The sequence below is a fragment of the Neophocaena asiaeorientalis genome, unplaced genomic scaffold (assembly GCF_003031525.2).
Source record: "Neophocaena asiaeorientalis asiaeorientalis breed wild unplaced genomic scaffold, Neophocaena_asiaeorientalis_V1.1 scaffold524, whole genome shotgun sequence".
NCBI lineage: Eukaryota > Metazoa > Chordata > Mammalia > Artiodactyla > Phocoenidae > Neophocaena > Neophocaena asiaeorientalis.
The window spans coordinates 915,686-942,542 of record NW_020172144.1 but is presented as its reverse complement, the minus strand read 5'-3'; the positions used below and the strand labels follow the sequence as shown (position 1 = coordinate 942,542).

The 26,857-nt window shown below is 39.5% G+C and overlaps 1 protein-coding gene across 1 annotated transcript in view; it reads left to right on the top strand.

Moving 5' to 3' along the window:
- DRC8 (dynein regulatory complex subunit 8) overlaps positions 1–26,032 on the top strand; it is a 130,659-nt gene extending 104,627 nt beyond the window's left edge. The window contains exons 3-7 of the mRNA XM_024754439.1: positions 3,912–3,984; positions 19,968–20,047; positions 20,876–20,918; positions 21,032–21,098; positions 25,617–26,032. Coding sequence (XP_024610207.1) covers positions 3,912–3,984; positions 19,968–20,047; positions 20,876–20,918; positions 21,032–21,098; positions 25,617–25,732 — 379 coding nt within the window. The 3' untranslated portion in view covers positions 25,733–26,032. The remainder of the gene's footprint in view (positions 1–3,911; positions 3,985–19,967; positions 20,048–20,875; positions 20,919–21,031; positions 21,099–25,616) is intronic.
- The last annotated feature ends 825 nt before the right edge of the window (positions 26,033–26,857 follow it).

The following is a 26,857-nucleotide window of genomic DNA, read 5'->3' as shown; positions in this document are numbered from 1 at the left end:
CGTTCACTCTTGGCAGAGGACCTTGCCTTTCCACACAGAAGTGAGGCAGGCCTTCATATCCCACTCCCAGCCACAAACTAGGCTTACAGATATGAAGTAGAGGACAAAGATGTGTCACATTTCTGTATTTTTCTAAATCTAATCAAATTCCATTTTCCCATGTGCCAAGATGAGGAAAAGGTCAACATTAGGCGTTCGTTGGCTTCTCCTTCTTCTCTCTCATGTTGCCCCGGGATCCCAAGGCTGTTGCAGTCTTTAGGATAAACAAGGAGAAGGAAGATCACTGTACTGCTGAGATGTCGAGGACTGAAGGCGGGGGGCGGGTAGCATCGCCTTCCTCTGTGCCAAGTTCAGCTTCCAGAGCCCCGGAGCACAGAGGAAGAGGTTAGCTTTCCACAGGAGGCAGGGTGGGTGAGCTAGCAGACCTGTTGGTTGTGTGCAGGTGAGCTCTTGAGTTTTGTATTGTTCTTTAGGCCACTGTGGACTCATCAGCTGAAGGGTCTTTGCCCTTTTCTCTTATATCATCAGGCCTTTGTGTTTCAGGACTAGAGAGAAGGAAGTTTCTTGATGCTTAGAGGACATCATTAGGCTTTGTTTTCTGTGGTCTGCATAGGCAGAGTGTGACAATCCAGCTAGATGCACTCAGAAGAACAGAAGATGGTGATAGGTTCTTCAAAGGGAGGTAGAAAGAGGGATAGAGTAAAATTTTCTAAGGCTGCGAGGAGGATCCTGCCACCCTCTCACAGGTAGCAACTTGCTGGTGGCAGGACCTCAGATCGGATGGCTGTGTGGACACAGCACTAAGCACCTGGCCCAGCCCTTCCCACCTCCTCTGGAAGCCCACCTGCTCAGTCGACGGTGCCCTCATCAGCCTTCTACTTTGCACTGGCTCATTCCCATTGGTATTAAAACATGCTCACCTTTTTCTGGTCTTAAATTAAAAAAAAATCTTCCTTGACACCATGTCCCCCTCCAGACATCTCTTCTTCCCCTTCACTTTATAGATCCATCTACCTCAACCCAGTGCAATCTGATTTCTCCCCCACTTTCAAGTGAAACATCCTTGATCAAAAATCAGAACTGGGCTTCCCTGGTGGTGCAGTGGTTGAGAGTCCGCCTGCCGATGCAGGGGACACGGGTTTGTGCCCTGGTCCGGGAAGATCCCACATGCCGCGGAACGGCTGCGCCCGTGAGCCATGGCCGCTGAACCTGCACATCCGGAGCCTGTTGTTCCGCAACGGGAGAGGCCACAACGTTGAGAGGCCCACGTACCGCAAAAAAAAAAAACAAAAAAATCAGAAACAAAACAAACAAAAACAAAAAAATCAGAACTGATTTCCTTCTTCACTAAATCCAGTGGATATTTCTCAGAACTTGTCTTACTCGACCTCCCAGCAGCATTTGAGACCAAAGAAGACTCAATTTTTCCATCTCTTTCCTTAGCTTCCATGACACCACCCTGTCCTGAATTTCTGCTCTTACCCCCTGGCTCCTCTTCCCTGTGTCTAGTGTGGGGACTAGACCATTGTGTCAGTGTAGGTACTCCTCTGAGCTCTTCCTGGCTCGTCATCTCTTCCAGCCGGGATACTCTTACTAGAGGAGCTCTTCTGCTCCCGTGGTTTTGTTACCAGATCTGTGCTTCCAGCCCAGATTTTCTCCTGTGCATCCTTATACATGTCAAGTCTATGGTTTGCTTTTATCCCCCTTGAAAGCTAGTAAGTTAGTCTGTTACTGTTTCATAGATGTTGGCAGAAGACATGAGACCTGGGTCAGCGACAAAGGACTTCATTTAAGTATGGTTGAGGGACTTCCCTGGTGGTCCAGTGGTTTAAGACTCCACGCTTCCACTGCAGGGGGCACAGGTTCAACCCCTGGTCGGGGAACTAAAATCCCACATGCTGCGAGGTGCGGCCAATAAATAAAGAAATAAGGTTGAAAGTTTCTCAGAGCAGCAGAAGGAGGGGATTGACTATGTTGCTGACACAACACACTGTAATTCTAATGTTCTCTTTATGTACTGTACTTGTCTTTGCAAAGTGTGAACATGATGGCAGCTGTTGCCTAGAAAAGTACCATCAAAGGAGTATTACACATCTAATTTAAAATTTTCTAGTAACCATATTTTAAAGAAGTAAAAGAAAGGGCATTTTAACAATATGTTTTATTTAACTGATATGTCTAAAATATTATGATTTCCACATGTAATCGATTAAAAATTTTTAATGAGATATTTTACAATTTTTTCACACTAAGTTTTTGAAGTCCATGTATATTTTTTTACTTAGAGCCCATTTCAGTCTGGATTAGTCACATTGCTAGTGCCCCATAGCCAGATGGAGGTTGTAGCTACGGTACTGCACGTCTCAGGCCTGAAATTTCTCTTTTTCCCCATCCCACCTCCCCGAGATTTCTAACCTGCAAGGGCGTTCAGGCCTTTCCCATCTCCCTTCCTTACCCTCCCTTTGTTTCTGTGAATTAAGGAAGCCTTTATTCTTGTCCTTCTGCGTCTGGAGTTGAAGCAGTTCTCTGATTCGAAGAACAGAAGGCCTAGGAGGTTACGGAGGGGATAAATCTGTGAATACTTCTCAAATTATATTTTTTGCCCCTGCCTCATTAACTGTTTGTTCTAATGTATGCAGTAGCCCCGTCTGATGTTACAAGAACATTACTACATTGGTGTTGGCCAGTTTCATGGGTCATCTTTAGGGGCTTCTAGAGAGAAAGTATAATCTCATAAGATATTTGGGGTGTGTAGTAGTAGCACCATGTTCAGATTCTGCCTCAATGAGGGCTGTGGGCAGGAAAAGCTGTGCAGAGGTGTTGAGCCTAAGGTGCTCAGGGAGTTGTGAAATAGAGTTGGCGTGAAGACCTTACATGTTTAGCTGGCCTTCAGATCAATCAGTGAACATCGAGAATCCTGTCTTCCACAGTTACTGACTTTAGGTTTTCCTCTTAAGTTGGTACTCATCCTGCAGCTTCCTTAAGTAAAGAACTTAAAAATTCTTATTTAAAATATTTTCTCAGTAAAATAGTCAGCAAATATAACACCACCAATATTAGCCAGAATGGTAAAGAAGCTAAATATTCTAGTTAAGTGAATATTTGTGAAATTAACATTCAAAATGTCACAACCTTTTAATCATTTTAAGTGGAAATATTTAACAATCTATTATAAATCCTCTGTCTCAGCACCCAGGGAGTGCTGAATATAATTCTACTTTCCTTAGGCTATTTGTTGAATTGAATTAAATTACCATGGGGCGGGGTGGGGAGTAGCTGATATTCACTGGGTGGCTGCTCTGCCAAAAGCTGTGTTTATGTTACGATGGCTCTTTGCCCTGAGCCCCTCCCAGTCCAGTTCTGAGGATTTCAAGGGAGGTACTGGGTTTTACCTCCCAGGCAGGATTATGTGCACAGGGATTAACCTGCCCAGTCTAGCAAATTGCAGGGCTGGAGTTTGAACCCTAGCAGTCTGCCACTAGAGCTCATGCTTTTAGGTTCTCTGCCACTAATGTAGACTTCACCACATTAGAAATTATCATCCTCATTTTACAGATGTGGAAACTGAGGCTCAAAAGAATTAACTAACACTTAAAGCCAGTCAGTAAGTGGCTGACCTTTCTTTTTCTTATTTCTCCCTCCTTTCTTTTCCTTTTCGAGAACTTTTTGATTTGGGCCCAGGCAGGGCTTGCACTTGCCAGTCAACACAACACAGATCCTTCTTTCTTCTCTCTTGGGTTCACTTGTCTGCCTTTGCCTTTCCTCAGAAAGTACCTTCCATCCTCTTGAGGCAATATTTATTGTATGACTTTGTTTGCTATGCTACATCTGCTCTGAAATAATTTAGAGAAATATAGCGCTTGTCTTTTCAGAGTTTATATTCTAAAGCAATTGACTGCTTTTTTCCCCAGAGAGATCGGAACAATTATCAGGTCATTAGGATGCTGCCCTAGTGAAGGAGAGCTACATGATCTCATTGCAGAGGTAAGTAGGGCTAAGAAAGTTCCATTCAGCAGACTCTCTGCGCGACTCCATCTTCTTGTAATTAAAAAAAAAAACAAAACCCTTACATGAAGTGAAAAATGCCCTAAACTACCAAATGTGCGTAGTGAAGACATTAGGACAGCTGTATGAATTAGCAAATCAACAGGATCTGCAAGAATTAATATCAGATCTTGAAGAAATGTTTATGACCAGGTAATGCAATGGATCAAGTAAGGACCTCACTTTAGATATCACACACTTTGTAATTAGTTGAAGAAAGGCCAGTAGACACAGGGGACTGACTGTATGCAGAGGGAATATTGACAGATGAAGGAATATAGTAAATAACGTCAGCTCAAAGGAGATAGAAGCAGTAGAGACTACAGAATATATTTGGGGAAATATAACTAACTTTCAGAAGCAGTAGTAAATAAAATAATAACTACCTTGACATTGAATTTTGAAAATGCTTATTTGTAATAGTGTAGATGAGTTGCTGGAGGGAATTATCTCATAAAGCGGTGATGAACAGCCCAAGACCAGAGAGCTTCATGCCCTATTTGGTTTTCCAGAAAAGTGTCCAGTCTGTTTTCAAATACAGCTTTCAGTTCAACAGGGCAGAGGCGGGCTTCCCTGGTGGCTCAGTGGTTGAGAGTCCGGCTGCCGATGCAGGGGACATAAACTACCTGGGCAACCATCAGGAGAAGAATCTTTTCAGAATTGCTTATCTAGGTATGTGGGTTTTTGTGGAGGCCAGGGATCAACAAAGAGGATAAGGAGAAAGGCAAGGAAGTGTGATTTTATTTATCTCCTTCCTTGCACCCAGCACAGTACTTGCTTCTTTAGTGTCACACAGAAGAGAAGGAGTTGTGACTCTGGGTGAGTCGCTTAACCTCTGTAAATATCAGTTTCTCCATAATGACACCTACTTCAGGGTTTGCTTCAAAGATAAATGAAATAATGTATAAGAAGACATGTTTTGGGCTTCCCTGGTGGCGCAGTGGTTGAGAATCTGCCTGCTAATGCAGGGGACATGGGTTCGAGCCCTGGTCTGGGAGGATCCCACATGCCGCGGAGCAACTAGGCCCATGAGCCACAACTACTGAGCCTGCGCATCTGGAGCCTGTGCTCCGCAACAAGAGAGGCCGCAATAGTGAGAGGCCCGCGCACCGCAATGAAGAGTGGCCCTGCTTGCTACAACTAGAGAAAGCCCTCACACAGAAACGAAGACCCAGCACAGCCAAAAATAAATAAATTAATTAATAAACTCCTACCCCCAACATCTAAAAAAAAGACATGTTTTGAATCCTAAAGCACATGGAAGATTAGAAAGATGACTCTGTTGCTCCACGTTAGCATTTTGATAACTAAAAAGAAGTACCAATTTTTCATTAGCATTTAAATGTATTCAGTAAAGCAGGAAATTGTTTTTTCATTTTGGGATCCAGTAAAGGTATTATTACTGAGCAGAGGGGGAAAAAAATCTGTTTTCCTTCATTGGTCCTCACTGTTTAAAAAAAAAGGTTTTGATCACTCCCGTAAAGTGACCATCATCAAAGCTAGAATTTGTGTTAGAGAGAGGAAAGTTGGCACTGTGGAAGACCTAGGAACTGGAAGATGAATTTACAGTGAAATCATAATTATTGTGTGTCATTGAGTAGAGTAAGGGAGCAGTAATGAAAATGTCTCTGTAAGTCAGTAGATGAGAAACTTTAGAGCCTAATTCTTTTATGGTTTGCTTGTATGTTTTAATCTGTAGCAGGGATCAGAAAACCACAACCCCTGGGCCAAAACCCCTGGACCAGTCCACCACCTGTTTTTGTAAATAAAGTTTTATTGGAACACAGCTAGACTCCTTTACTTACATATTATCTATGACTGTTTACTTACTACAAGAACAGAGTTAAGAGACCATATGGTTTGCAAAGCTTAAAGGATCTGGCCCTTTACAGAAAAAGGTTGCCAACTCCTGATCTATAGGTTTCTCTGGCAAAGTAGAGCAAATACCACATCTAGTGTCAGGAGATCTAGGTTCAAATCCCATAGCTACCACTTATGACCATGTCGCATTTGGTGAGCCACTTAATCTTTCAAAGCCTGGTTCTACATCTGCGAAAGGAATGCAACAATACCATAGTGTTTTTATGAAGATTAAGTTTAATAACTGTGAGGAATCAGCTGTTACTTTGTGGGCCCTCTGTGCATGTTTGGATTTGCTTGCTCTGTAGGTGGCTCTCTACCAAAATGCCCCCGTGGGTTTGGGTAGTTAACCACAGTAGGTGCTCAGGTCCCAATGTTTTATTTTGTCTTTACAGTTTTCTTAGGTACATTGACACAACTTTTGAAAAGTACAGATATTTAGAACAGTTATGGACCAGTAGGGATCACTGAGCTATTTAAGCCCATAAATGTTTTTCTATAGTTGCTCACAACACAGTTTATTCAGATTAAATTCTAGCCAAATGCTTAAAAAGCTTTGGGTGTGACTACCCTATTTGAAGTTTCCCAAATAACTGAGAGGAAAAAAGCATGTAGATATTTGTATGATTCAAATACATTTAGAAAATCAAAGCTACATAATAGTAAACATCTAGAGGTAAATGTCATATTGCTAAATGCTCTGTCATAGTTTCAGAACTGAGATGTTTCTGCCTCATTTGCTCTGAAATGAAATAATGACTATGTTTTAAATTCTTCTGTAAAAAATTGAAATCTGTGTGTGGTTCTCTAGTTGTCATTTACTTGAATTTTAGTGTTGATGCATACTAACTTTCAGCCCTCCACTTGCTGGAGATCAACTTGAAATCTGATGTATCTCTTGAAATAGATCATTTAAAAAATCACTCAGCTTTGATCCCTCCACTTAATATTCTGTAGTTAGCCACTTGCCCCAAATAATCTCTGCCTGTGTGGAATATCACAAAACCCAGCAACTGTGAGAAAGGTTAATACAAATTTTGCCAACATACATACAGTTTACTAAACAATTCTTCCTTTAATATTAATTTAGAGCTATCTAGGATCTTCAGTGTGCAAGAGCTGGGAGGAGATAATGGCATTTTAGTACGAGTGGAAAGGACATTTAGAGGTCTGCATCCTTTAAAGTTCAAGCCTAAGTGGTATTATGGAGAATTTAAAGTAATTATAAAGGAGAACTGAAGGACGTTGGGAAAATAACACCATGTTGGTGAGATTGTTACATTGCACAGTGATTTAAAAGCAGGTCACTTCATCAGGAAGTTTTAAAAATCATAAATGTACTTTTAAAAAGCAGAAATGGACAGATTAGAGGGAGAAACAGACAATTCCACAATCACAGATGAAGATTTCAGTAACCCTCTCTAAGTAATTGACAGAACACCTACATAAAATATCAGCAAAGATATAGAAGACACAAACAACACCATCAACCATTCTGACCTAATTGATATTTATAGAACAGTACCCCCAACAACCACAAAATACATGTTCTTTCCAAGTGTACATGCGATGTTCATTAAGATAGATTAAGTACTGGGCCGTAAAACAAGTCACAACAGATTTTTAAAAATTAAAATCATACAGGATATGTTTTCTGATACCAAAAGAAAAAGAATTAAATAGAGATCAACTGAGAATAATATCACTAGGAAATCCTCAAATACTTGGAATTAAGCAACATACTTTTTTTTTTTTTAAGATTTTTTAATGTGGACCAATTTTAAAGCAATACTGTGCTACAGTATTGCTTCTGTTTTATGTTTTGGTCCTTTGGCCCTGAGGCATGTGGGATCCTAGCTCCCCGACCAGGGATCGAACCTGCATCCCTGGCATTGGAAGGTGAAGTCTTAACCACTGGACCACCAGGGAAGTCCCTAAGCAGCATACTTCTAAATAACTCACGAATCGAAGAAGAAATCACAAGGGGAATTAGAAAATATTTTTCCCTGAACAATAATGAAGATACAGTGTGTCAAACTTTGTGTCATGCAGGTAAAGCAGCACTTAGGGGCCAGTTTAGCACTTTAAGTGTTTATATTAGAAAAGACAAAAAGATCTAAAAGTAATTATCTAAATTCTCATCTTAAGAAACCAGAAAAAGAAGAGCAACGTAAACCCAGTATAAATAGAAGGAAGAAAATTATAAAGAGCAGAAATCAGTGAAATACAAGATGAACAGAGAAAATCACGGAAAGCAAAATACTGGTCTTTTCAAATACAACTGATAAACTTATAGCTAAGGACATTAAGATACAAATTACCAATGTCAAGATTAAAGGAAAGCACAGGGAGCTATACTCAATATCTTGTAATAACCTATAATGGAGAAGAATCTGAAAAAGAGTATATATATATATATATATATATATCACTTTTCTATATACCTGAAACTAACACAACATTGTAAATCAACTATACTTCAATAAAAATTTAAAAATAATCTTTCAATTTAATTATGAAATTTCCCTTCTACAAATTCTTAATAGTATGAGATCTGTAGTTACTGATCCCTGCTTCTTGAAGCAAAAATTAAAGAGTAACTTCTGTGTAAAAAAAAAAAAAAGATAAAGGAGGAGTTATCATTATCTTTCAAACATTTTAAGAGGATAATAAGGAAACATTATGAAAAACTTTATGGCAATAAATCTGGCAACTTAGATAACTGGACCGATTCCCTGACAGATAAAAATTACCAAAACTGACCCAAGAAAAACTGGAGAATTCGAATAGTCTCATATCAATTACCAAAATTAAATTTATAATTAAAAATTTCCCACAAAGAAAGCTAGAGATTCAGATGACTTCACTGGTGAATTCTCTCAAACATTTATAGAAGTAGTACCAGTTCTATACAAAAATCCTTCTGAAAATATTATAGGAAAGAACACTTTTCCAACTCATTTTCTGAGGCTAGTATTACTCTGATACCAAAACCAGACAATCATATTACAAGAAAAGAAAACTATAGACCTTATTAACATAGATGCAAAAAGTCCTTAATAAAATTTTACCAAATCAATTTCAACAATATGTTAAAAAGGGTAATACATCTTGAGCAGGTGGCGTTTATCCCAGAAATTTAAGGTTGGCTTAACATCAGTCAATGTAATTTACTACATTAACAGGCGAAGTAGATAAACCATATGATCATTTCAATAAATACAGAAAAAAACACTGAAAAAATTCAACACCCATTGAAGATAATAATATCCAGCAACCTAAGAATAAAAGGAAGCTTCTCAACCTGGCTGAGGGCATCTACAAAAAAACCTAAGGCTAACATCTTACTCAGTGGTGAAAGCTCAATGCTTTTAACCTAAAATCAGGAATGTCTATGTTCATCACTCCTATTCATCATAGTACTTGAAGTCTTAGCCAGTGCAACAAGGCAAGAAACAATAAAAAATACACAGTTTGGAAAATAAGAAGTAAAACTGTCTTTATTTCAAACAACATGATTGTTCATCTAGAAGATCCTAAGAAATTTACTAAAAGCCATTAGAACTAATATATGAATTTAGCCAGGTCACAGGCTACAAAGTCAACATACAAAATGAATTATATTTCTATAAACTAGAAATTAACAATTAGAAAAATGAAGTTAAGCAAGCAGTTCCTTTTACAATAGCATAAAAAGTGAAACAATGAAATTTAACAAAGGTGAGACATATACACTGAAAACAGCAAACATTATAGAGGGAAATTAAGATCTAAATAAATGCATAGAGATACCTGTTTGTGAATCAGAAAGCTCAATATTTTTAAGACGGCAGTTCTTCTCAGATTGATCTATAGATTCAGTACATTTTCAGCCAAATCACAGCAAGCTTTTTTGAAGAAATGTACAAGCTGACTCAAAAATTTGAATGGAAAAGTGAAAGACCTAGAACAACTGAAATAATTTTGACAAGAAAGGGCAAAGTTGGACTTACACTACCTCATTGCAAGATTTACATGAAGCAGTAATCAAGACAGTATTTTACGTGTACACGTATTGTGTGGTATCGTGCACAGTGCGATGTTGTGTACACTGCTCTGATTGCTGAGGCTAGGACTTCCAATATTATGTCGAATAAAAGTGGCAAGGGTAGGCATTCTTGTCTTGTTCCTGATCTCAGAAGAAATACTTGCAGCTTTTTACCATTGAGTATGATGTTAGCTGTGGGTTTGTCATGTATGGCCTTTCTTACGTTGAGGTATATTCCCTCTATACCCATTTTATTGAAAGTATGTATCATAAATGGATGTTGAATTTTGTCAAAAGCTTTTTCTGCATCTATTGAGATGATGATATGATTTTTATTCTTCAGTGTTTTAATGTGGTGTATCAAATTGAAAATTGATTTGCAAATATTGAACCATCCTTGCATCCCTGGGATAAATCCCACTTGATCATGGTGTATGATCCTTTTAATGTATTGTTAATTTGGTTTGCTGACATTTTGTTGAGAATTTTTGTGTCTATGTTCATTAGTGATACTGGCCTGTGATTTTCTCTTTTTGTGGTGTCTTTGTCTGGTTATGGTATTAGGGTGATTCTGTCCTCATGGAATGTTCCTTTCTATTCAATTTTTTTGGAATAGTTTGAGAAGGATAAATGTTAACTCCTCTTTAAATGTTTTGTAGAATTCACCCATGAACCTTCTGATCCTGCACTTCTGTTTGTTGGGAGTTTTTAAATTACTGATTCGATTTCATTACTGGTAATTGGTCTGTTCATATTTTCTATTTCTTCCTGATTCAGTCTTGTATGTTTCTAGGAATTTATCCATTTTTTCTAGATTGTTTATTTTATTGGTATAAAACTGTAATCTCTCGTGATCATTTGTATTTGTGTGCAGTTGTAACTTCTCTTTCATTTCTGATTTTATTTATTTGGGCCCTCTCTTTTTTGTTGTTGGTTTTTTGGGTTTTTTTGCGGTACGCAGGCCTCTCACTATTGTGGCCTCTCCCGTTGCGGAGTACAGGCTCCAGACGCGCAGGCCCAGCAGCCATGGCTCACGGGCCCAGCCACTCCGCGGCATGGGGATCTTCCCGGAACCGGGGCACGAACCCGTGTCCCCTGCATCAGCAGGCGGACTCTCAACCACTGTGCCACCAGGGAAGCCCTCTCGTTTTTTCTTGATAAGTCTGGCTAAAGGTTTATCAATTTTGTTTATCTTTTCAAAGAACCAGCTTTTAGTTTCATTGATTTTTTTTTAAGTCTATTTCATTTATTTCTGCTCTGGTCTTTATGATTTCTTTCCTTCTACTAACTTGGGGTTTTGTTTGTTCTTCTTTCTCTAGTTGATTTAGGTGTAAGGTTAGGTTGCTTATTTGAGATTTTTCTTGTTTCCTAAGGTAACCTTGTATCAGTATAAACTTACCTCTTAGAACTGCTTTTGCTGAGCCCATAGGTTTTGGATCATCATGTTTTCACTTTCATTTGTCTCTAGGTATTTTTTAATTCCTCTTTGATTTCTTCAGTGATCCACTGGTTGATTAGTAGCATATTGTTTAGCCTCCATATGTTTGTGTTTTTTTGAAGATTTTTTCTTGTAATTGATTTCTAGCCTCATAGCATTGTGGTTGGAAAGGATGCTTGATATGATTTCAATTTTTGTAAATTTACCAAGGCTTGTTTTGTGGCCTAGCATGTGATCTATCCTGGAGAATGTTCCATGTGCCCTTGAAAAGAATGTATTCTGCTGCTTTTGGGTGGAAAGCTCTATAAATATCAATTAAGTCCATTTGGTCTTATGTTATTTAAGGTCTGTATTTCCTTATTGATTTTCTGTCTAGATGATCTGTCCATTGATAAAAGTGGGGTGTTAATGTCCCCTACTATTGTATTACTGTTGATTTCTCTTTTTATGTCTGTTAATATTTGCTTTATGTATTTAGGTGCTCCTGTGTTTGGTGAATATATATTTACAGTTGTTATATCTTCTTGTTGGGTTGATCCTTTTATCGTTATATAATGTCCTTCTTTGTCTCTTGTTATAGTCTCTTCATTTTGCTTAATTCTCTTTGTTTACTTCTATGTATTAGGTAGGCCAGTTTTGTTTCCCAATCTTGGAGTAGTGGCCTTATGTAGGAGAGTCCCATGGGGCCCAGCAGCACACTCCCCTCTGGTCACAAGAGCTATATGCCCCCTCTGTGGGCTGTGTGTGCCCTTCTGTTGTGGCAGGGCTGACTACTGTGGGCATGCTAGTAAGCGGGGCTGGTCCCCAGCCCAGTTGGCTGCAAGGCCCTGCCTCCTGCAGTGGCTGTGGTCCTGCTGGAGGGTGGGGTAGGCTTCCCATGTGGTTGGCTGAGCAGCCTGGTGAGGGGAGGCAACCACTGCCGGCCCACTGGAGGGCAGGGCTTGGTCCATCCGAGGCTGTCTGTATGGCCTGGGGAGGGGCGTTAGGGAGAGGCTGCTGCCAGCTCACTGGTGGGTGGATAAGCCCCCAGCATGAATATGCTAGAGGGAGGATTCCAAATGGCACTTGCCAGTGCTGGTGTCATTGTGGTAGAAGAAGCTCCCAGAAATGGCTGCTGCCAGTGTCTTCATCCCTTGGAGGTCCAGCTGCTTCCTGCCTCTTTGGGAGGCTCTCCAAGATTAGCAAGTGGGTCTGACCCAGGCTTCTTTCAAACTACTGCCTCTGTGCTAGGATTCGGAGTGTGTGAGATTTTATGTGTGCCCTTTAAGAGTGGAGTCTCTGTTTCCTACAGCCCTCCAGCTCTCTTATACACAAAGTCAGACATTCTGGGGACTCATCTTCTGGTGCAGGACCACTGAGCTAGGGAGCCCAACATGGGGCTTGAACCTTTTGCTCCTTGGGGGGAACCTCTGCAATTGTGAGTATCCTCCTATTTGTGGGCTACCTACCTAGGGGTATGGGTTCTGGCAATACAGTGTCTTCAGCCCTCCTACCTGTCTTGTTATGGTTACTTCTTTATATCTTTAGTTGTGAAAAGTCTTTCCTGATAGTCTTCAAATAATTCTCATAGGGAGCTGCTTTGTAAGTAGTTGTAATTTTGGTGTGCCTGTGGGAAGGTGTGAGCTTAGGGTCTTCCTACTCTGCCATCTTGGCCACACCTCCAATCCATCACCTTAATACAATCCTTGTTAGTATTTCAATGCGCTTCCTCCCATATTATTTTCCTGTACATGGTTTTAACATGACAGTAATCTTATAGTACAGTTTGGTATATATAGTTTTGAACCTTGCTTTCTCCTTAATATATCACAACGATTTTCCATGTTATTATAAAAATTTCATTATTTAAAAAAATACATGCTGATTAAAATTGGACAAGAAAAAAGTAGGGGAGTGATCTCTCTTGTATCCATCACTCAAACACAACCAGAATATTTTACCTTTTTTACTCAATATTACATCAAGATGATTTTTCCATACTATTATCTAATTCTTAAAAAGTAACATTTTAAGAAGGAAATCCTGTCATATACAGTAACATGAATGAAACTTGGAGATATTATGATATGTGAAAAGGCTAGTCACAAAAAAGACAAATACTTCATGATTCCACTTACATGAGGTATCTAAAGTAGTCAAACTCTTAGAAACAGAAAGTCTAGGGACTTCGCTGTGGTCCAGTGGCTAAGACTCCATGTTCCCAATGCAGGGGGCCCGGGTTCGATCCCTGGTCAAGGAACTAGATCCCACAACTAAGTGTTCGCGTACTGCATCTAAAGATCCCGCATGCCGCAACAAAGATCCCACATGCCACAACGAAGACCTAGCACAGTCAAATAAATAGATAAATAAATTAAATAAATATTTTAAAAACCCAGGTCTGTTGTTGAAGATAAATAGACAGTTTGAGTAAAATTGCTTCATAAAATATAAAAACAGTGATATTTTTGAATTAACATGTTGTTATAAATGTGATTTTAAATATATCTTTGGACCTAATAAAGTTTATATAGTATTTGCATATTTATTGTGCTAACCAAATCTCAACCCAGGTTAGAGCTTTTCCTCCAGTCTTATTGCAACACAATTTTAAACAATTGCTTTTTATGTAAATGGGTAGAGGATTACCTTAGTGGTAATTGCTTCAATATTTACTGCCTCTGTCAAATAGGAGAGGGCTCTACTAGGAGTAGGGAGGGACACTCAATGCCTCCGTGGAGAGAAAATGAAACTGAAGGGTGTGAAACAGTTAGTGTAACTGGAGCCTCTTACCCTCCCCACCCCAACCCTGACCTGAGGATAAAATGGGGAAATTAATGGCTTGACAGCCACTGAACTCCCCTCATCACTTCAAATTATAGAAACTTACAGTTGGAAAGGACCTTATTGATTACATGGTTTAGCCACCTGTTGATTCTTAGACTCTCTGATAGTCCAGCCAAAAGATGATTCAGTCTTTTTTGATACTTCCAGTACTAAGAAAGAGACTTATAACCCAAAAGAAGTACATATCCCAATTTTTACACAATAGCCTCTGGAATGTTTGGAGAAAATAATTTTTCTAAAGTAGGTAGCTTTAAGATTTTTTATTTGTAAAGATAATATAATTGGCAAATGCCAATGAATTTTTTAAATTATTTTATTCTATTCAAAGTAGAGAAATATTTTCTAAATTGTATTTTGGTTTTGAAACATGATTTATGCCCAAATTTGTATATGTGGTATTCAAGTCGAACTTGAAGTATCTCCTTATCTCCTTGTTTTTATATTTTTTTCTATAAGTAGTTTTAAAAACTCATATGTGTATCATATTTGGTGACCTGGAGCTAGATGAAATGTAGGCGCTTTATAAACCATCTTAACTACTGGTATTATCTTGCTTTCTTGAACCATGAAATAGTTCAGTTTATTGACTGATTGTATGTCACTGGGGAGAAATGAATTTTCACTGTGTTTTATTATACCTATCAGTGAGTTCAGCATTAAAATAAATAATGCTTTAATGAGAAAAAAGATGGCCTGATGATTTCACTGTGGGAATGGGAGAAAGAACCCTGGGCTATGATCCCATCAGAACACATGACCGACTTTGAGGACCAAGATAGGCACTTCACTTCCCTGTGCCCAAATTTCCTCAGAAGCAAAACAGATTAAGAAAATTGACTTTTGCCAAAGTAGAGTGAGAAACAGTATTTGCCTCATGCTTTGAGACTTAGATAAATGTTGCTTTAAAAAAAAAAAAATCCCACAGTATTTACATATTTATTGAGACTTCTCTGTATTGGGCACAAGGATGCAAAGAGACTATGGACTGTCTGAAGGCACTGTGCTAGCCTTGTGCAGGTGGCCCCTTTGTGTGGCAAGGAAGCAGTGTCTTCAGGTCGCCTCTACCACCATAGTTCTTTGGAGGAGGAGAAGCCAGGTGTATCAGGGCGGACACCTGCTGGCAGGCTATTAAGATGAATTCACAGGATGGTACTTGAAGGCTAAGCTGAGGATCTTCCTGCAAAGAGGTTTTATTTCCTTTGCATTCATAAATGCTACTGAGGTTACTTTCTAATTATTACCTCCTTTCAAGCTCATAAGCCTTTCTCTTAGATGAAACAGACTAGATTATAACTTACTTTGCCTCATTCATGTTTGTAGTAACAAGATACATTTGTTTTGTTTGTTCTTGTCTTTTGAAGAGGAGGGAGGTGTTTGGTGGCTGTCTATTATTCTCCCTCTCCTATCAGTCCAAGAAGCATGTAGGGGAACAGCAAAGGTGGAGACATCACTGCTGCTAATCCACATACCCTGTCGTCTAGGCAGGGATCCAGGGCTCAAGGGACAAGATATTAGCCTAGCAGTTTAATATATTCACGTCACATGCCATGTGACATTTTACAGATAGGAGGCAAGATCAAACTTCTGTAAAAAGTTAGGTCCATATGGTGGGTCGTGGAGGATGTGTCTAAAATTTTAGCACCAGAGATTGATTCTTTTAGGAGGAGGTATCATTGCATGATATAGAATCAGAAGTGTGTACACTATTGATTAAAATAATGATAATCGGGCTTCCCTGGTGGCACAGTGGTTGAGAATCTGCCTGCTAATGCAGGGGACACGGGTTCGAGCCCTGGTCTGGGAGGATCCCACATGCCGCGGAGCAGCTAGGCCCGTGAGCCACAACTACTGAGCCTGTGCGTCTGGAGCCTGTGCTCCGCAATAAGAGAGGCTGCGATAGTGAGAGGCCCGCGCACTGCGATGAAGAGTGGCCCCTGCTTGCCCCAACTAGAGAAAGCCCTCGCACAGAAACGAAGACCCAACACAGCAAAAATAAATAAATTAATAAACTCCTACCCCCAACATCAAAAAAAAATAATGATAATCATAATAATTCAAGGCTCACAAAGAACCTTTATGTCATATCTCATGTAAGGTTCACAACAATGTGCGTGTGTGTGTGTTTGTGTGTGTGTGTGTATAAAGTTTGCTAGAACTGCTGTAACAAAGTACCACAAACAGTGGCTTAAACAACAGAAGTTTATTGTCTCACAGTTCTGGAGGTTAGAAGTACAGAATTAAGTTGTTGGCAGGGTTGGTTCCTTCCGTTGACTATGAGAGAAGGATCTGTTCCAGGCCTTTCTCCTTGGCTTGTAGATGGCTTGTCTTCATGTTCACATGACGTTCTCCCTGTGTGCATGTCTGTGTGTCCAAATTTCTCCTTTTTATAATGATGTCAGTCATATTTGATTAGGGCCCACCCTAATGACCTCATTTTAACTTGATTACCTCAGGGAGTACCCTCTCTCCAAATAAGTCACATTCCGAGGTACTAGGGGTTAGGACCCCAACATATGAATTTTGGGAAGATACAACTCAACCCATAACTCTACCTATCTATATATGTATATATACAATATACTATAAAGAATGGTTCAATATCTGATATATTTCTATTAAATCTTAAAGACATTTTAATATGTAGATTTAAATAATCATTGAGCCATCATTGCATAACATTTCTAGAAAGTAGTGTTTTTGTCCTGTCTTACTCATGGCCTCATAAAGTTAACTGGTTTGTCCTGCACCAAAAATAATAAAAACACCTCTTATCCTCCCTCTACCCACTCATTTCCAGATTGCCAAGAGTGGTATTCTACCCTACTCTTCTTGTTTCTCTTTTATGGTAGAGGAACATACCAGGTTTTTTTTAAATGCCTTTTATTTTTTATTTATGTTTTTTAAACTTAACTTATTTATTTTATTTTTACTTTTTGGCCATGCTGCACAGCTTGTAAGATCGTAGTTCCCTGACCAGGGATTGGACCCAGGCCCTCGGCAGTGAGAGCACAGAGTCTTAACCACTGGACCGCCAGGAATTCCCTAAAATGCCTTTTAGAAAACCAGTGGAATCCAAATAAAGCATAAAGTTTAGTAAATAACAATGTGTCAGGATTGGTTCATTAGTTGTGACCATGAACCAAGTGTAGTTGTCCCATAATAAGGAAAGGGTAAACAATCGAGGAAGCTGGGGCGGGGTGGGGTGGGGTATATGGGAACTCTCTACTATCTTTGCAAGTTTTCTGTAAATCTAAAACTATTCAAAAATAAATTTATTTAAAGAATAAAAAAGTTTTTATACTAGAAAGTAGTATATATTATACAGTACATTAATGCTGTACTTAGAAATATCATATAATTGTATTGTTTTTATGCCATTGCTTGTACGTCTTTTAGTACAAAAGAACAGATTAGTTGTGGCCTCTAGAGGACAGTGTTGAGTCATAGAAAGATTTTCACAATCTGCCTAAGTTGAAGATGGACTTACACATTTTTTCTTCTTCCTTTTTTTAACCCCAAGGCCCCTGTTTGTTCATTATCCCTCTTTAAAAAAAAAAAAAAAAGCTAAGGAAAATGTATGCCTCATCTGCTATCCTGATTTATTGGAGATTTGCTTTAACTTATTATTTTTGTGGAGTTTTGGGTCTACACAGATCTGTCAGGCCAGAATGACCTGCAACATTTTCACCCATGTTCAGAGCACCAAGGGCTTGTGGAAGTTGTGCAGGAGTGTGGCGATGGGGGGGAAGCATTATGAGGGACATAGTATGTGTTTGTGAATTCTCATGTGATGGAGAGAGTGCTATGGAGTTGAACTCCCTTTAGAAAAACTAAAAACAGTTTGTAGATTAATGAAGATGCTCAAAAATTAAAGAAGAGCTTTGATCTTTCAAGGTCAAGACTGTTTGCTCTGCAGTGGTTTGTTGGGGGTAGGGAAAGGGAAACAAACCATTGCTCTAGCTTCTGGAACAGATTTCTGGATTAATTAGAATAGAAACTCATCATTTTAATTTAAAAATTATCCCTCCAGAGGCAGTCTCATGAGATGGACATTTTATTTTTAAGAGGCTTGCGGGGTTGGGAGTTACAGAGTGCTTACTCAAGCACATTGGAGCCATATGAACCTTAATTTGCTTGCCTTGGATCTAGAGGCAGCTGGAAATAATTGTTCATGTATTGGTGGGCTCAGAAGTTCTGAAACACGTCATTCTGTCATTAGATGGATGACATTTTTTGCCGATAGTGGAGTCCAAGGGCTTCACTCATACTAGGTAAGAATCTAGTATAAACATTCAAAAATAGTTGTCATTTGATGACAGTGTGTTCCACTTAGCAGCACCTATAGATTTCTTATCTTTTGCTCAAAGAATAAATCTTTAAAAATCTCCACTGTTGAACTGGGATATGTGAGCCTTTTAATAGAATTTTTGAAAGGGAGTGGAAAATTTACATCCCCTCATAAATAGCGTGACATGAAAGTTAAAATTAATAGCGTATTGGTAGCCACACCATCGAAGTTGAACCTCGTGGGCATGAGTCTTCCTCATTCTCATCTGATGGTGCTGGGTACCAAAAATTCTTTCTTAGGTATTGTCTTCTCTTAATTAGTGGTGATATAGCAACGTTCCACAGGCCATCTGGTTATTTAATAAGTATTACAAGGATTCGATAGATATTTTAGTCCTTGACATTGAGATTGGTCCCCTAACCTGGTCTCTTACCCAGTGTTCCTTATCTCAGGGAAGAACATTACTCCATCCCATTTGTGCAAGTCAGAATCCTGGGAGTTGTCCTTGACTCCTCTTTTTTTCTCATCCTTGCACATAATAGATGCTGTGCCAGGTTTTATTGGTTTTACTTCTTAAATATTTCTTGAAAGCACCCACTTCTCTCTCCATGGCCACCACTCTAATCCAAGCCCTTGTCATATCTGCTTAGACTACAGCAGAAGCTGGCTGACGTACAAACAGTGTGAGCTTTCAGACACACATCTATGAGACCTTCAGTGATTTAGGGTAGCAGTGTCCTAGGATAATAACCAAAGTCACTTTCAAGGATGGTAACACCCTGCACGTTCTGGTCCCTGTTTCTCTCCCCAGCCTCATCTGAAAACATTCTCCTCCTTTCTCCCTGTGCTCAAGCTTCCTGGCCTCCAGTGCATCCCACAGGGTCTTGTAATTTCATCTACCTGGGACTGTCTTCCCTGCTGTCTTTGTCTGATTGTCTTCTACCCTCCTTTATAAATCACCTCAAGTGTGATTTCTTCATGAATGCCTTTCCTGATGATTTGGCCCAGAAAAGTTTTCTTTATTCTATGCTCCTTTACTTCATTGTACTTAACATAAACTTATAATTAGACACTTAGCTTTGTTGTTTGTTGATGGATATATATCTCTGCTACCAGCATATAAATTCTGTCAGTGGAGACCATGCCCAAGTATGCTCACTATCAAATCCCCAGCACTTGACACAGTGCTTGGAAAAAAGTAGTTGTTCAATACATTTGTTGAATGAATAAGTGGCTTTTGTTTTTTTGGGTTTTTTTTTTTTTGCGGTATGCGGGCCTCTCACTGCTGTGGCCTCTCCCGTTGCGGAGCACAGGCTCCGGACGCGCAGGCTCAGCGGCCATGGCTTACGGGCCCAGCCACTCTGCGACACGTGGGATCTTCCCGGACCGGGGCATGAACCTGCGTCCCCTGCATCAGCAGGTGGACTCTCAACCACTGCGCCACCAGGGAAGCCCTAAGTGGCTATTTTTTATTGAATGTTTAGGTGGGGGAAGAAGAACCCACTGGATACATTCGATTTGAAAAATTTCTTCCAGTGATGACTGAAGTACTACTGGAAAGAAGGTAAGAAAATAAGTGCAATTGTTAAGGTAAGGTAATGATTGGACTTGCATTAATCTCAAAACACTTGGCTTTTTCACTTTATATGTTATACTCAACCAATATTTATCATAGGATAGCTTCCTTCTAATTTTTCTCTATACTTCTGAACTGCTGGTTGGTATGTGCTCCGAAGTATCAACCACTTCAGTATTAATCTAATAAGCAAAGTGTAATTAAAGGGCAAATAAGCTGCAAAAAGCATAAATCAACAACATTCTTATTACCTTCTGTTCTGAATTATCAATGATAATAAGAATTAGCCCTAATTATTTTTCTAGAGAAAGTGTAGCATTAGCTTACCATAGTTGGTTTACTGTAGAAATTTTGTTCCCAAATAAACAAAAATAACCAAAGTCACTTTCATGGATGGTAACTCCCTGCACGTTCTGGTCCCTGTTTCTCTCTCCAGCATCATCTGAAAACATTCTCCTCCTTTCTCCCTGTGCTCCAGCCTCCTGGCCTCCAATGCATCCCACAGGGTCTTAGTGCATGTAATTTCATCTACCTGGGAGGAGATAATAATGGGAACGAGTTTTGTTTGGATTATTTTCCACAATAATGAAAAAGCTAATAGATAACATCAAACATGCCAGTGATTTTTAACTAAGTATTCCTTGTGGCTGTGGAGTACTTTCAACTTTATTATCTAGATATCCAAAAATATTTCAGTGAGGAAAGTATTATTAAATATCCTAGTATGTTAGCAGCTTTTTTTTTTTAATGTGATCATTTGTTACGTACAGACTGAGCTAAATACTGTGGCATTTACTCCTTTTATTGCATAATTAGATATAGACCAATTCCAGAAGATACCCTTCATCGAGCTTTTGAGGTGTGTAAATTCCAGATTTTATATATATTTATATTTACATGAAAAATTCATCATGCAGAATTTATTCACCAAACAAAAATTATAATATCTATCTATCTTTTCTTTTCCCTTAGGTGTTAGATCCAGCTAAACGTGGATTTCTTTCTAAGGAAGAATTGATCAAGTATATGACTGGAGAAGGTGAGAGTGATTTATTACTTACCTTATAACAGTAACTTATTCAAGTGATTAATAATTTAAAAACAATTAGGCAAAAGTTCTAGGGGATACTTTAAAATCAGTCATTCCAGTTAAAAGGAGTTACTTACTCTTCTTCTTATTTTGGTTTTGGTGTGGTTTCCATTTTGTAGGAGGTAAGAGAACAAAGAGTACGTTAAGGGGAGATGGATTATTGCCTTGTAGGATGTTGTAAAGTACAATGATACTTCTATAAATTGAAGTCATTCCATTCACTTAGAGTATTTCCAGAATAAAGGGTATGCCACCAGGAAAACATGAACTATCCATCACTATAAATCAATGCTTGTTACTAGATTGAAGATTTGAATTGGGGTCTATAAAAATTTCTTTTATAAAAACTTTTCAGTGGGTGAAGTTAGGGATAATACAGCCTCAAATAAATACGAATTCACATAAAAATTTTCAGTTTTTTATGCCAATGGTACCATATATGTCTGCTTTGCACTTGCACTGTACACACCTGCATGCACACACACATACATACACATATGTGCACACCTATGTATGCCAACATATTTCCTTTAGGAATTCCCTCTGCTTAGGCCGATGCGTAAATTTGTTTTCCCTGAATGTCAGTAGCCTAATGGACATTCTTTTGAAGCCATTCTCATATTGGTCGCTTCCCCTCTTCCTATATAAAGTTAGAGCTCCATCTCTGTTCAGTTCACTAGTTCATAGATGAGTCCTGAATGATTCAGAGTTGCTAATCACTTGAGACAATCAGGAGTGCAGGGAACTTTGAGTCAGGAAGATTAAGACTGCATCTCCACGTGCCACTGATTGGACCATTTTTGACCTGATCCACCATTAGGTGAGAATACAGGGGGTGAGAGTAAGAGTGGCATGATCGTCATAACTGCCGTCCAAGAACCCATGACCTTGTTAAAATTATCTTAGGGGTTAACTTTGATGGAAGTGTTATGTTTCAAAGCACCAACCTAGGAATTACTTTAAGGGAAGTAAATCCTAGGTTATATTAGGCAACATGGATTTCGTCAAAACAACCAAAACAGTTCAATGTCATTAGTATGACATGCCCACTGTGTAGGTGAGGGATACTAAGCACAGCGAGAGGTAATGATACTAAAATCAGCTCCCTTTCTCAAGGAAATTATAGTCTTACTGGAGGAAATAAAACCAACGTATAAAACAATTCAAAATATAAGACAGTAGAAAAAAGTGAGTATCAGAAGATCAATGTGGGCTGGACCAGCCTGGAAAGCTTGGTCTGGGAAGACTTAAAGAGAAAATAGGTTTGTTAAGATGGTAGAATTACCTGGGTGTTTATTGAGAGCAGGGGTAAAATCTTCCGCATTGTAGCACCTCCCACGCATAGTAAGTCTCCGCAAATATTGGTTGAATTAACGAATGAGTGAGGAGATGAATGTAGAATGGGTGAAGGGGCTGATTAGGGGGAGACATAGATTGATAGAAAGTATGAACAAAAACTGGGAGGTGGGAACGAGCACGATATTTCGGGAGCCTGTGAGAAGACAGGGCCCAGAGGGTCTTGTTGGCAAACGGTAGGAAATGAATCTAGGTCGATTGACTGGGATTAGATTGCGGAGGCCGGGGCTCAGGAGGATTCATCCTACGGGCAATGGAGAAGCGTTGTAGCGTTCTGAGCAGGTGAATCACACAATGCAAGAGAGATGGTGGGAAGGTTAATCTGGTGCTGGTAGGTTTGTGAGATGATCGAGAAAGAGGAGAGACTGGGGAGACCAGTTAGGAGGCTAGTTCAGCATTTTGAAGGGCTGTATCTGGCAGTGGCAATGGGAATGGAAAGAAGGGATTGATACAATAGGACTGTCTACAGAAGGATCCACAGGTCATGATGAGTAACAGAGTGCCGGGGACAAAGATGGGAGCTGAGTCAAAAGTAACAAGGCTTTGGCCTGGACGACGGGTATTACGGTAATGCTACTGACTGAAATAGAGCAATCAGAAACAGACTGCAGTGGATACAGAGACAGTGCAACTTTTCACAGTGTCCACAGAATACTAATCACTTTGAGAATATGCATTCTAAATGCCCAGGATGTTGTATGGTGAACATAATAAATCACATAGAATCAAGTTCCTGCAAGATAGAAGTCCGCATGTGTCCAGGTATGTGTATGGTGTCAGACAGCATTTAGCAGCGGGGAAGATCTTGAAGAAAACTTTTCGAACAAACACATATCGCTGCCTATGTGCCAGGCAATGTTCTAAGTGCTATTCAAATAATAACATTTAATTCTCATAACAAGCCTATGAGATAGGTAATATTATTATCATCTGCGTTTTACAGACAGGAAAACTGAGACACAGAGAGGTTAAGTGACTTGCCTGGGATCTTAAAGCTAATGAGACAGTAGAGCATTTGAACCCAGGCAGTCTGGCTCCCAAGCTTGTGCTTTTAATCCTTAAGCTATTTTCCTCCCATCCTTAATCAAATACTACGTATCTCTTTCCTTGCCTGAGGAAGCAGTGACCACCTTCCGTTTTTGTTTTGTTTTGTTTTGTTTTTTTGTGGTACGCGGGCCTCTCACTGCTGTGGCCTCTCCCATTGCGGAGCACAGGCTCCGGACGCGCAGGCTCAGCGGCCATGGCTCACGGGCCCAGCCGCTCCGCAGCATGTGGGATCTTCCTGGACCGGGGCACGAACCCGTGTCCCCTGCATCGGCAGGCGGACTCTCAACCACTGTGCCACCAGGGAAGCCCACCTTCCATATTTCACTGTGAGCTAAACCTTGTTCCAAGCAGTCAAGTGTGGTTCCTGGACCTTGAGTTGGACTGCTGGCATGCAGACCCAGTTCCACCACCCACTGGCTGGGGCTGCCTGCCTGTTTTCTTTGTGTGCTGGTGTCCTCAGCTGTAAGTGGGGATAATAGTTCTTACCTCTCATGAGGTGGTTGGGAGATTAACTTAGTTAATATCTGTGAAGCACTAAGATCAGTGCCTGGCACACGGTAGTTCTCAATAAATGTTTATTGTCAGTATTCTCATGAGGACTTACATGCCCAGCAAAGTTCATTGCCAGTGGATTTAGTATTTAACAATCAGGTTATAAGAAAGATTCAGAAATTGTCTTTTGGGGCTTCCCTGGTGGCACGGTGGTTAAGAATCCACCTGCCAATGCAGGGGACACGGGTTTGAGCCCTGGTCCGGGAAGATCCCACATGCCGTGGAGCAACTAAGCCTGTGTGCCACAACTACTGACCTGCACTCTAGAGCCCGCGAGCCACAACTACTGAGCCTACGAGCCACAACTGCTGAAGCCCGGGCGCCTAGAGCCCGTGCTCTGCAACAAGAGAAGCCACCACAATGAGAAGCCCACGCGCCGCCACAAAGAGTAGTCCCCGCTCTCAGCAACTAGAGAAAACCCGTGTGCAGCAGCGAAGACCCAATGCAGCTAAAAAATTAAATAAATGAATACATAAAATGAAAAAGAAAAAGAAATTGTCTTTTTAGGCATCTTAGGTATTCTTTCTTTCCTTAAGACGTAAACATGATTTCAGAAGAACTCAAGCACGTTCCCATTGTTTGGTAATACTATCATCATTGTCATAAAAATCCCCACTTGAATAATTTCTGTATTATTAACTGAATTCCACCTAGAAAACGTTGTTTGTAGTGGCAGGTGACAAACTTAGAAATTTACCTGCTTGGATTAAGGCTCTTTAGGGGTGAGCTGGCGATTTGGATGCTTCTGTATTTTTGTTTAATGTTAGCACAAAGTTCTGTCTTAAATAGATGACAGTGTTTCCAATGTTCTTCCTGAATTTGCTTTTCATCTTGGTGAAACCAATATCCAAGATGGTCTTCAGCTATTACCTGAATCCAGCTAAAGCCCACAGATTTTCTATCCAGCTTGTGGTTTCATTTGACAGCAGCACTGGGCCAAACTATAACAAAGAGGACTGTTTTGAACTGGCTGATGAATGCATCTGTCACTGCGTGCAGCTGGATCACTAAATTGACGTACCCTGGTTAGAGAATATTCATAGATATTGTTATAGCTTAAACCTCTGTTATCTCTTCTTCAGCATTTCTGCATAGCAACCAGTTAATCCTTTCTTCATACCCTTACTAAATATAATGATTAGACTCCCTGTAAAACTATGACTTCAGGTTAATCCTTTGGCGATTTTAGTGGTTTTCATTTAAGTAAATAAACAACCTTATTTATGATGTTTTCATGTCCTCCTGCTGTTTTGGCTGAAACGATTGATTCTATAGGTTGCTTGAGATACGATACCTGCAAGGTAAAATAACTCCAGAATTTGCCAGGGGTCCAACAGCATGCTCTTTGAACCTCTGGACTGTCACGATGTGCTGGCTTTATGGCCCCAGGGAGAGTAACTACAGACACAATGGGGGATGGTGGGGCTCCACGGCAGTTAAGTGGGCTAGTGGAAAGAGAAAAAAAAAATCAGAGGATTGTAAATGATGAGTTTCCCTTCTTGTTCCTCCCAGGTGAGCCTTTTTCTCAGGAGGAAATGGAAGAAATGTTGTCTGCTGCAATTGATCCAGAATCGAATTCAATTCATTACAAGGACTATATAACAATGATGGTGATAGATGAAAATTAAACACTCTACAGACTTCATTTCTAATTGAAAGATCATTTTAAGAATTGCTTGTCCTTGTTAATTTCACATTTTATTTTATAATTCCTACATACTGCTAATTAATGCCTTGTGACAACTATTGCAAGATATTTTGTTTTTTAAAGGTGATCATAACAGTGTAAAACACAAATTTATTTAGTATGTCTAGCCCTATGGAATGACAAACTGCTAATTATTTTAAAACTATTCTTAAAATATTTAACATTATCCATGGATTGTTACTAATTTTCTACAATAAAACCCAGGTTACTTTCAAATTAATTAAGCTGACAAAAATGAAGAATGATTCGAATGACCCAAAGTTTTGCATGTAAAGATCTTGGGTTGGGGCAGAATGACCATAAATTGAAAATGAGTAGTAATGTGATGACAGCTTCTTTTTAAAACAGCGAGCACTTCAGCAATCAGAATGTGGAAGGAAAGTCATTGAAGCGGATATTAATAATTAATTTCTTACGAGTGCCAATTATAAATCTCATTTGAGATGACAGTAACTTAGCATAAAAATTTAAATTTGCTGATCTAGCATGTTACCTGCCATTTATGGAATAGCTAAAAGGAGTTGAGATAATTGAACCTTGAGCAAAGAAGACTGATTGGAAATCGGTAATGTAAGGAAGTGGCAATTCTCTTGTGGTCTTTAGAATTCTTAACCTATTCAGAATACCTGTCATGAGAATATTGTCCTGAATACTGAGTAAGAAAATTGAGAAAATGTTATGGGGTGCAGGAGATACAGCTGTTGAAAGAGCGGGATAAAGTTATCTGAGCACAAAGAATCACAATGGAAAAGCAAAGGGGAAAGTGAGATAAAGGAAAATGAATAATCTTCCATAACCTGTATCATTCTTTCATACACACACACACACACAGTGATCTCTATTTAAAGATGCTTCAGCACTACATGTGCCTATATATACATATAAACATTTAATGCCGCTTGTGATTCTTCCTCCTAGGCATGCAGGGGGCTGCTACTTAAGAGACTCTGTCATTGTTCATTCATTCATTCATGAAACATTTACTGAGAATTATTAATGTACTAGGAGCTGGAGTTGCACGGTGAATCAGTCCCTAACTAGTCGA